The 12734-nt window shown below is 40.5% G+C and overlaps 1 protein-coding gene across 2 annotated transcripts in view; it reads right to left on the bottom strand.

The window, feature by feature from the left end:
* si:cabz01090165.1 (uncharacterized protein LOC100333421 homolog) overlaps positions 1-12734 on the bottom strand; it is a 686742-nt gene that overhangs the window by 93595 nt on the left and 580413 nt on the right. For both annotated transcript variants that reach the window (XM_061719918.1, XM_061719919.1), the window contains one exon: positions 8022-8283. In XM_061719918.1, the coding sequence (XP_061575902.1) occupies positions 8022-8273 (252 nt within the window). In that variant the 5' untranslated portion in view covers positions 8274-8283. The remainder of the gene's footprint in view (positions 1-8021; positions 8284-12734) is intronic.

Genomic DNA, 12734 nt, shown 5'->3' with positions numbered 1-12734 from the left:
AAAGTTGTGTATCTGGCAGGATTAACAGTCGCTAAAAAAGTGCTTGCTCTTCGATGGAAACCACCACATCATCCACCAACATGTTTATGGACATTTTACATATGGAACTTTCAGTGGCAAGAATTCCTGGTACGGGACCCATATTTATGTTGTAAATGATGTACATGTTTGTACCTAAATAGATCCTTTCCTAACAGTGTCTTTTAACACGGCAGCAACTTTGCTGATTAAAAAGGGACAGAACCAAGAGAAAATAACCGGTATTTATTTATCTATTTATCTTTTTGAAATCTGCTTCTACCTACTTATATCTGCTTATATCTGCTAAAGAAGAAGTAGCGTATTCTTCTTTGCATTTATCTTGTCTTAGTTTTGATTCTAATTCCGGTTAGAGCGCCCCCTAGCAGTGGAAGAAAAATCTACAGAATAGCTGCATGTTTGTATAAACTGCATGGTTGAAAACCTATGAAAAAAGTAGCGGCTTATAGTCCAGAAAATACGGTAATTGTATGCATCAACAAAATAATAAAAAACAGTTGATTACAAAAAAAGATCAACGTTTTTGTACTGAAAGCATCCACCCCCCTGTAGATCTGCCCCTGTTTCTGAGGTTCCCATGGTTTCAGACGCCCAACCATGTGCTCTCAAGTGTAGAAAGAGTACATGAACTGCTATCAGGAATAACTGTGAGAATCGTTGAAGCTTGGAACTAAAATAGTTGAAATATCAGCCTGGTATTTGTTAACAGAACGCCGGAGCAGCGAGGAGCTTTGCAGGAAGCCTCTGGCCAAACATCACGAGTGTGAAAGATGTGCAAACATCTTGTATTAACAGAGAGAAAAGGTCAACGTGCCGCGATCAGCGGGGACGACTGCGGCTTTCTGCCGGCGCTAAATGATTAAAAGCGGCGCCTCTGTGCGAGTCAGCAAACATGTTCAGCTCGGCGGAGAGGAAACCGCGAGGCCTCCGGCTGTGACGAGCGTCTCTGTTTGGTGATTAAATACCAGGATGTTGGCGTTTCCCAACGTTCATGAGTGCGGCGGGGATCATCAGATGTTCCTTGAGGCTCTGCAGGAAACATCTGAATCAAATGTCAAGCTCCTCGCTGTAAAGTTCCCACGCTGACACGCTTTTCCTGCATCTGCAGAGTTCATGTGGACTATTGAACCCACTTTCCCGGACCTTCCTCGAGTCCTCCATGACTGCGTTTACATGCAGTCAATAAGACTTTTAAAACCCGAATATTGGCAATAACCCAAATTTGCACAGCCATGTAAACACCAATAACCCCTTTGAATAACCCGAATTTGCTCATATTCCGGTTTTTAAAAACCTGAATATGACCCCTGGGTTACTCCTATTCTAACGTGAAAATTTGGTCATGTATTTTTTTTTTTTTTTTTTTTTTTTTTTTATTCCTGGCATTATCATGATATATTGTTTCATAGTGTATTATTATATTACGTTATGAAATCTCATGAAATGTTAAACTATAGTATTATTATATTGTTATATATTATAGTATGGTGATATCATTTGGTTATATGTTATAATATTTTATAAAAATGATGTTATATTAGGATATTAATATATATTATTATGCTATATTTATATGATATCGTGCTACACCACTCTATATAATTATTTATTTGTTTACTCTCAAATTAATATTCTCAATTTATGTATCTACTTTCATCATCAGATTTACACACACACACACACACACACACACACACACACACACACTGATGTCGTCCTTTGTCATTGTTTGCACTGTATGTTAATAATATAATATAATTCCTTATTCCAATAATATTGGGTCATGTAAACGCCAAACAGAATATCCCCATCAAACGGAACAGGAATTTGTTTTTCTGCTCATGTTCTGTTCACAAGGAATCCTGGTCTTTTGAGTCCAGGAAGTTCTTATAAACACGGAGAAACACAAGACCAGGAGGAAACTAATCACTTCATAAATGTAATGAAGGATATGAACATTTCTGCATTTGTAGACGGTAGAAAGTACCGGGATAGCCAGATTTAAAAGAAGGTGAGCGAAAAGTTGCGCGAAGCAGCATTTGTTTTGAATTTGGATACAAGAAGATGAAGCGGAAATGACGGTAATTCCATCATCACGTTCTCCGTGCGTCGCTGGTTTGATCCAGATATCCCGAATGATTAATTACCATGTAACGGAATATTCAGAATGTTTCAGTAACCGGAATATTAGCAATAACCCGAATTTTGACTGCATGTAAACGTAGTCCATGTCCTGAAGTTTCCCAGAATACCCTAGTTTTTCTTAGGCCTAAGGCCCCGTTTACACGGAGCAAAAACGGAGGCGTTTTCATGCGTTTTGGCCGTTCGTTTACACGAAAACGCAGCTCAAAGCCCCCAAAAACGATCATTTCTGAAAACTCCGGCCAAAGTGGAGATTTTCAAAAACTCAGTTTTCACGTTTGCGTCTAAACGGAGGAAAACGGAGGAAAACGGAGATTTAAGCTTCAGAACGTCACATTATGCACCAGAAACTCACCAGCGTCATGTGTGCGACCTGTGTTTACAATTAGTTTGGCCACCGTCAATATTTTCTTGTATTTTACCTGTTTAATATTCTAAAGTCACACTTAAAAGTAACCCCCCCTCGTCCAGCCTCCTGCTCATTCAAGCCTGTGAGCGCGTCAGCCAGCAGCATGAAGCCTGAATTATGGTTCCGCGTTAAATCGACGGCGTAGGGTACGCGGCGACGCGCAAGGTACGTGCGCGTCGCCGCGTACCCTACGCCGTAGGCTCTGCGTTGGTGTAACGCAGAACCATAAATCAGCCTTAACTGGAAGTTACACACGTGTCATTTGTTGATGCTTTTCCAGGATTCTGTTACTTGCATGACGTTAATAGCGTTTTTAATTCCTCTCTAATTCAGAATTAAAATTAAATCCGATTTAAAATTAGTAAAAATTTTAGTTAGTTAGTTAGTTAGTTAGTTATGAATCTTTATTTCGGCTTGTACAGAACAAGATGAAAAGGAAAAAAAAAAACAACATTTCTTTTGCCGAAAAGGTGTAGGCTGAAGCCGTAGCTTATAGTGCCTACCCTTTTTTCTTTTGATCAGCAAAAATATGAGACATTAACTTTTACTCAGTGAAAACAAACAATACATAAAGAAGAAAAAAAAATAAGTATGACAAAATATAAAATTGACATTTCACATCCTAGAATGTTTTTGATAGTATACTTTATAATTATAGTGTTTTATATTTATTTACAATATTTTCTTTAAACAATTTCTTAAACTTGACGATAGAGCGACACATTTTTAGGTTGTTATTACAACTATTCCAAATTTCTCTTGCCTTAACTGATGTACATCTCTTTTTAATATTTGTTCTTGCTGTCGTTACCTCAAACATGAGTTTCCCCCTCAGGTCATAGCGGGTTTCTTTTATCTGGAACAGGTCCTGAATGCAGTTTGGAAGCAGTTTCTGCTGGGCTTTAAAGGCAAATAAAACAGTTTTCTGCTCTACTATATCATGGAATTTTAAGATATTATATTTAATAAAAAGATTATTTGTTGGTTCATAATAGTCGGTTTTATTAATTATCCTTAAAGCTCTTTTCTGTAATAGAAAAATAGGGTTTGTATTTGTTTTATAGGTGTTACCCCATATCTCCACACAATAAGTTATGTATGGAACTATGAGTGAGTTATACATTAAAAACTGTGCTCTTTGACAGAAAAAATAATTTGTTTTATTTACTATTGCTAGGGTTTTAGACATTCTTGATTTTACACTATTTATGTGTGATTTCCAGCTAAGTTTATCATCAATTATTACCCCCAGGAACTTATTTTCATATACTCTTTCTATTTCCATACCACTAATTTTAATTGTTATATGATTTTTTTTTTCTAGTGCCAAAAATTATGAACTTAGTTTTAGTTAGGTTTAATGATAACTTATTGATATCAAACCATGCCTTCACATTTTTCAGTTCTCCTTCCACCACATTCAGCAGCTGTTCCAAATTCTTGGAAAAAATGACCATGTAAACACCTAATTCCGAATTAAACTTAATTCCGAAGTAAGTGGCTGGTTTATTCCAATTTTAAATCTGAATAGAATAATTCTGTGATCATGTATACACTCATTCCGCTTTAAATTAATTCCGGTCTTTCTGCGCTGCTCGCCAGTCTGTCTCCATGACGCTTATATTATATATTATATATATTTTCAAAACAAAGTAAATGGTGGTCAAGGGCAGAGACGATTTATTTAAAAATAAAATCAAAACAAATCCAAAAAGGATGCTAATAATGTGGACCTCCATGTTGTTGCTAATCGAGTAAGTTTGTTTTTCTTCCGGTAGTCGTAACTTTCGGTCCGCCCCCCTATCCAATCAGAACCCTTCCCAACCCCCAGACCTGTAGAGGAATTTGATAAAGCCGATCAAATGTGTTTAATTCCATTTACTATTTCCATGTAAACTCGAAGGAAAATTGTTTAATTCGGAATTATTTAATTCGGAATAATTAATTCCGAATTAAAAAACATCATGTAACTGCGGCCAATCTCTCCAGTTAACGATCATTAATACTAAAATATACATATCTGTATCGCTCCTCTCTCTGTTCTTCATTTTCTCTTTGCTATCTTTTCCTGTGGCAGAATTTCTTAAAAAATTTTTTTTAATTTGAGGTAGATCCATGTTCCTTCTGCAAAAAGGATGAAGAAACACTGGATCATTTGTTTTATCAATGTCCCTTGTCTCATTGTTTCTGGACAGAGATACACAATTTGATATTTCTTTAAATTAATAATGTTCCACCTTTTGAATTAAGCCATATTATTTTCTTCATGGATGATTTGGAAATTTCTGTTTCTGATGTTATTAATATAATTTTGTTACTGGGTAAGTACCATATTCATTATGCCAAATGGAGAAATTGTAAACCCTCCTTCCGGGGTTTTATTAACGATTTTAAGATTTTTTTTTCACATGTCTCAAAAGAGTAGAAAACAAAAATGCAAGTAAAATACGTCTAGACATTGCTGGTTATTTGTTATTTTAATTTAATAATTCCTCTCCTTTCCTATGCTCCATTATGTGAATTTAAATGCTTAATTTATTTATTTTGTTATTCATATGCACCTTTTAAAGGAGCTGTATGTAAGAGCAATGATAAAACGAATCATAAAATGACCCCGATATGTCAACAGACATTTAAAAATCATGTCCATTTCAAATACTTATGTCACTGACAACAGCACTCAAGCCAGGATATTCCAGTTTAAAAAGAGGAGTTGCAGCCCTCAACTGATGTTTATGTTATCATTTTTTGTTTTGGCCTGAAGCTCCACCCTCCACCTATCTCCCAATCACCAAGTCAGTATTGTTTCTGAAGCTCCACCCTCCACCTATCTCCCAATCACCAAGTCAGTATTGTTTCTGAAGCTCCACCCTCCACCTATCTCCCAATCACCAAGTCAGTATTGTTTCTGAAGCTCCACCCTCCACCTATCTCCCAATCACCAAGTCAGTATTGTTTCTGAAGCTCCACCCTCCACCTATCTCCCAATCACCAAGTCAGTATTGTTTCTGAAGCTCCACCCTCCACCTATCTCCCAATCACCAAGTCAGTATTGTTTCTGAAGCTCCACCCTCCACCTATCTCCCAATCACCAAGTCAGTATTGTTTCTGAAGCTCCACCCTCCACCTATCTCCCAATCACCAAGTCAGTATTGTTTCGGCATCCGGGTTGCCAGCTCGGCTCTAATTATCGCAGCCATGGCAGCCTACGTTCCTGCTGCATTCTGCAGCCTACCTGGCAACCTCTGGTCGGGGGGAGGAGGGGGAGGGTACACGCCGCTCAACAATATTTTGAAAGTGACTGCAGTACCAGTTTTGGCCATTTCTTACAGACGGCTCATTTAATTCTTAGAGCGCCTTGTTTTTGTATTTGTATTTTGTATTGTATTTTTTTGTATTTTTTTTTGTATTTCTTACAAGAATCCCCCTTTTTTTTTAAATTTATTTTCATATTGCATTTAAATTGATATTTGTCCATCATCCTCTTTGAGAGTTTGTATATTTTTAATAAAGTTTTGTTTAAAAAAGAAAATCTGTCTTTTCCTGCTCTACCTGGCTGGTCCCCCCTTATGATCCAGGTCCTGGTCCAGGTTTTCTTCCCTCCTAAAGGGGAGTTTTCCCCACCGTTGTTTATGTAACAATTGATCGGGGGTCATGTTCTGGTCTCTGGAGAAAATTTAATTTATTTCTATTTATTTCATAGATTTGGTTTTCATAGTATAAAGCTAGTTATTGTTCTGATCCTATTTGAAAAGAACACATTAAAGAGCATTTGATGGGTTTTTCAATAACAAAAGACGTTTTTAAACCATTTATAAATGAAGCCAAGCAGTTAAAAACATGTATTTATTTCTCTGTTACTGCTTATTTTGTAAACTTGTTCTGTTTTAGCTTGATTCTGCGTAGATTTTAAACCTTCACCCTGTTTAAACTTCTGAATATGTTTAAGATATTTATTTTTTTTCTATTTATTTCATAGATTTGATTTTAATAGTATAAAGCTAGTTATTGTTTCACATCCTGTGGGTGCAGAGGTGTCAAAACTGTCACTAAGATGGAAAATTCAGCCTTGGCCACTTGATTAAACCAAAACCAAAAATAAAATTTAGCCTTGGCCCAACTAAGTGTACAGACTGGTAATCTGACCCCAAAAATATTAACTTAAAGAGGTTTTTGTCTAATCGAATCGTAAGAATGAATCATCCTTTGTGCCTTAAAATCTTCATTCTTCCTTTGTTTCATCGTTTTGACCGTATAGAAACGTGATTCTTGCCATTGTAAGAATGAGATGTACCTGCTGTACTCTACTGCCCTTACTTTTTAACAACTTGTGCTTTTTTATTCTTTTAATTCTTTTCTTATCATTTTATTTCATTTTATTTGTTATTTACTTTTTAATTATGTCTTGCTGCTTTTAATATTGACGTAAATCACTTTGAATTATCTTGTGTTGAATTGTGCTATACAAATAAACTTGCCTTGCCTTTAATTTAATCTACTGAAATCTGAATTGTTGGTAACTTAGACACTCAGTTTCAGTCCAGTTATAATCAGTACTCGAGTTGTAAAAAACAATCAGGGGGGATGGTGGATTTTATCATATGGGGACAGATAATTTGTGCTGATTACAAATAATATAATATATTACAAATAATAGCAGTGACCAAAACACCTGCAGAAATACTGCAGGAATGACATAGCAGCAGTTAAATGCAGCCTTCTGTAAGCTTTAAATATCCACTGGGCTTACATCAAATACATCAAAACACAACAATAAAAAACAGTTTTCTGAACTTATCAATATGACTCTGTCCTTCACAGAATAAGTAAAATGGATCACTGCAAAAACTCAAAATCTTAACAAGAATATTTGTCTTATTTCTAGTTAAAATGTCTCATTTTAGTAAAAAAATCTCATTACACTTAAAACAAGACTAATCACTGGAAAAAACAACAATTTTCTCCTGTTTCAAGTAGATTTTCACTTAAAATAAGTAGAAAAATCTGCCAGTGGAACAAGATTTTTTTGCTTGTAATAAGAAGATAAATCTTGTCCCATTGGCAGATTTTTCTACATATTTCAAGTGAAAATTTACTTGAAACAGGTGAAAATTGTCAAATAAGTTAATTTTCTGGTGATGACTCTAAATGTTGAAATAGCAGTAAAACCACATTCATTGATGAAATGACATAAGGGATGGAAAGGGCGGATGGCAGTTTTACAGGGGGATGATTTGGACCGTTTTTTTTTTCAGGGGGGAGGCCATCCCGCCTCATCCCCCCTCAACTCCAGTACTGGTTATAGTTATTTTAAAGAATGTATTAAAGAGCATTTGATGGGTTTTTTCCACAACAAACGTGGACCAAACAGGCGCCAGCGAGGGATCGAGACAAGAAAAGCAGGATAAAGGATAAAGTGTTTTGGTCTGACCAGGCTGGACATGTTGGCGAAGTCGCGGTGCCTCAGGGTGGTGATGAAGTTGTCCATCAGCCGGAGCTCGGCCGTCTGCCGGTCGATGTTGGGGGGGACGAAGAGGAGGCCCGTCTTGGCGCACAGCACCGTGTAGGACGGCAGCAGGTTCTGGCAGGTGCAGCGCTTCGGACACAGCATGGAGGGGAGGCAGGGGGGGAGGACGGCCAGGAGGACGAGGAGAGGACACACCAGCCAGGACACGGCCTCCATGGCTGCTCGCCTGCAGGAAAATACACAGCAGAAGAAGACACTGCTGCACATTACTGCTGCAAATCATGATGAAGATGTTCAAAACAACAGTTAAACAATCGCAGCCGTTCAGCCGACCTGGAAGGTTTAGTGGTGGATTAGCTGATAGCCCTTTTCCACCAAAGCGGTTCCAAAGCTGGTTCTGGTTCTGGGCCAGGTCTGAGTTTGGAACCGGGCTTTCTGTTTCCACTGACAAAAACTGGCTCCGGCCCAGAAAACCCGGTTCCAAGGTAGCACCAACTCTTTGCTGGTTTAGGGCCAATCCCAATACACCCCCTACTTTCTACCACTAGCCCTAAAAATGAGTAGGGCCCTTTTAATCTTCCCTAGGGATTGGGACACCACTTGCTACTAGGGATGGGCGGTATGGACTAAAAAATGTGTCACGATCATTTCTGGCATTTATCCTGATAACGATAAAAATGACGATAAAAAAAACAAACAATTCAACTCCCCCTTTGTAACTATAAATCTATCACCACATTCAGTCTTTGGAGCCCCAAATCACTGCTCTAAAAGATACTAAATACTACTAAACTACACCAATTAAATTGAATTAATAAAAACCAATTAAATGAGTTACACCTGTACTGCAAAACTGTAATGACTCAGCCCAGCCATGTTTGTTACACAAACACGTATCAACGGGAATTTATCCCTTCCTTCCTTCCTTCCTTCCTTCCTTCCTTCCTTCCTTCCTTCCTTCCTTCCTTCCTTCCTTCCTTCCTTCCTTCCTTCCTTCCTTCCTTCCTTCCTTCCTTCCTTCCTTCCTTCCTTCCTTCCTTCCTTCCTTCCTTCCTTCCTTCCTTCCTTCCTTCCTTCCTTCCTTCCTTCCTTCCTTCACGCACACGTACGTTGTGCGTGGATTTAACACAGAACCATAAATCCGGCTTTACACAAAAATGTCACCAACGGGAATTTATCATTTTTACCGCGAGATGACAAATTCTTACCATGGAGAATTTTTTTGACGGTTTATCGTGAACAGTAAAATATCGCCCATTCCTACTTGCTACGTCACTGCGTGATTTACGTTCGGGTACGTAAGCGACTGCGTAGTTACGTTTGCACATACGTCACACCATATCAGGAAGCTGAGAGATAAAAGCTGTTTTAATTTCTGCTGTAACGCTGTTAATATGCCACTTCATTAAGTTTTAATATTTTTTTAGGCGTAAAAGTAACCGTTAAGATCCCCAACCTGGGCTCAGTTTATCCAAATAACGCCTGTTAAGAAATTTGCTCCGAAGTTTTCGGGGATGAGAGGATCGGCGGCGATTTATGGTTTGCGTTAAATCGACACATAGCCTACGGCGTAGGGTACGGCGTACGGCGCGCGTCGCCGCGTAACCTACGCCGTAGGCTATGCGTTGGTGTAACGCGGAACCATAAATCAGCCTTTATTCTGGCGACATCTGAAAGGACTTCACAACAACGGGCAAGCGAGTGATTATGTACATTCACTGAGTGAATATTATAAGTAAAATATATATTTCTCACTAGAAATGTAATCAAAACACATTTTTATGCAGATTTTTTTCTGAACCCCTCGACGGCCGGTTCTTAAGTTCCCGCCCACTCAGCCGGCGAGTATCAGGTATCGGAAGAGAGCTGGAACGTCGAGGTCGGGGCTGCTGGATGAGGCGGCAGCGACACGTGCAGGATTATTTATTCATTGCGTGCTCAGCGTGATATGAATAAATATCACACTTTCCTCCACTCTCTTTTTCTCTACGCCTGCAAAGTCGGATCTTCAAATTCAGACAGTTTATTTATATTATTATAATGTGATCTTGAGCTGACAACTATTACTTCTGGCAACTGAGGTGACGACTGAATCAAAAACTCTGAAACCTCTGAAACCTCGGGGACCCGTCCAGACCTGCAGGGTCCTGTGACATAGCAAACTGAGGGGGGCGGAGCCTACAGGTGGCTGGCTCCGCCCCCTTCAGATCTGAGGGGGCACACGTCCATCCCTTCTTCCCCCTCCTCTGTACACCTCTGCTGGGTTCCTCCTCCCTTCATCCATCCATCGCCTCACACCATCATTTATTTTCATGCACTTGTCCTCGTCTCATCTTCACCTCCTCTTGTGAAGGATGCCCCGCCCCCCCCCCCACCACCACCACCAGCGTTTCCTGTGAACGTTGTTGCGCCAGGATTAATTATGGGATGTTTCAGAATGAGTTGGATTTCTCTACATTTTTTTTTATTTTTTATTTTTTTTTACATATTAATGGTTGATACCATGCTGGTAAAAACCTATGGCATATATATGTGCATTATTACTATATTTAATATATATACATATATATACGCATACATACGCATACACATACATAGGCACACGTCGAGCACTGGAAATCTGCAACAAAAACCACAAACGAAACACAAAACTGACACGGAGCCGACCAAAACACGAGCAGCAATCCACCCAAATCTCGAGATCTGATCACAGTCTGAGCTAAGCTACCGCTACTGCTAACTAACCCCAAAAACTACACAGCAGCATGCAGGTGAACAAGCCAGTGTGTATGGCTATGTGTGTGTGTGCGTGTATGTATATGATCATGCGTGTGCGTGTGCGTGTGTGTGAGCGTGTATATGTATGTGTGGCTATGTATGTGTGTGTGTGTGTGTGTGTGTGTGTGTGTGTGTGTGTGTGTGTGTGTGTGTGTGTGTGTGTGTGTAATAAACCAAACAAAGCTCCACCTGAAGTGCATCTATAGTGGGGGAGGGGGGGGAGCAACCCCGCCACCCGCGAGACCAGAGGCCGACAAGGAAGAACCCGGAACCCAGGCCACCGGCAACCCCACAGAGGGGAGAGGTAGGAAAGAGGCAACCCACCCCCCGGCGGCGGCCGTGAAGAAGCCGCCAGGGATCCTGCGGCGGCGGACCGCGACCCAGGCAATCCCCGGTTACCCGGTCCGGGCCAGACACGTGGCCAGGAGGCCCTCACCCCCCAGGCCAACGATTTCTCTCCATTTTTACCGGCGCCGCCACAATCGTTCCAGCTGGACGGATGATCCTTCATTCACGTGTCACGTGACTGATCCGTGACCATCCATCCATCCATCCATCCATCCATCCATCCATCCATCATCCATCCATCATCCATCCACCCATCCATCCATCCATCCATCCATCCATCAAACCATCCATCCATCCACCCATCTATCCATCCATCCATCCATCCATCCATTCATCCAACCATCCCTCCATCCATCATCCATCCATCCATCCATCCATCCATCCATCCATCCATCCATCATCCATCCATCCATCCATCAGTCTATCCATCCATCCATCCATCCATCCAACCATCCATCATCCATCCATCCATCCATCATCCATCCATCCATTCATCCAACCATCCCTCCATCCATCATCCATCCATCCATCCATCATCCATCCATCATCCATCCATCCATCATCCATCCATCCATCCAACCATCAGTCTATCCATCCATCCATCCATCATCCATCCATCCATCCATCCATCCATCAGTCTATCCATCCATCCATCCATCCATCATCCATCCATCCATCCATCCATCCATCCAACCATCCATCCATCCATCCATCCATCCATCCATCCATCCATCCAACCATCAGTCTATCCATCCATCCATCCATCCATCCATCCATCATCCATCCATCCATCTATCCATCCATCCATCCATCCATCCATCCATCATCCATCCATCCATCCATCCATCCATCCATCCAACCATCAGTCTATCCATCCATCCATCCATCCAACCATCAGTCTATCCATCCATCCATCCATCCATCATCCATCCATCCATCCATCCATCCGTCTATCCATCCATCCATCCAACCATCAGTCTATCCATCCATCCATCCATCCATCCATCATCCATCCATCCATCAGTCTATCCATCCATCATCCATCCATCCATCCATCCATCTATCCATCCATCCATCCAACCATCAGTCTATCCATCCATCCAACCATCCATCCATCCATCCATCCATCCATCCATCCATCCATCCATCATCCATCCATCCATCCATCATCCATCCATCCATCCATCCATCCATCCAACCATCAGTCTATCCATCCATCCATCCATCCATCCATCCATCCATCCATCCATCCATCCATCCATCCATCCATCCATCGCTATCTACCCACAGTTCTCAACCATAAATCTGATTCTGACGGAGACTCATCACGTGACGAGTTGGGAAGAGTCTTAATTTGATTTTGGCCGAATTCGAATGATGATAAAATGAAAAAAAAAATGTATTTCTCTTCATATTAAGTTAAAAGTATCGTCCCTGGAGCGGCGTTCACATTCATGTGGTCATGTGGAGTTACATCCTGCCTGGTGACATCACATCACGCCGTCGTCTGGCGCCGACCTCGGTGCGACTCGATTACAGTAACGTCCGGGC

The sequence above is a fragment of the Cololabis saira genome, chromosome 4 (genome assembly GCF_033807715.1).
Source record: "Cololabis saira isolate AMF1-May2022 chromosome 4, fColSai1.1, whole genome shotgun sequence".
NCBI classification, from domain to species: domain Eukaryota; kingdom Metazoa; phylum Chordata; class Actinopteri; order Beloniformes; family Belonidae; genus Cololabis; species Cololabis saira.
This window is presented reverse-complemented; position numbering and strand designations above follow the sequence as displayed.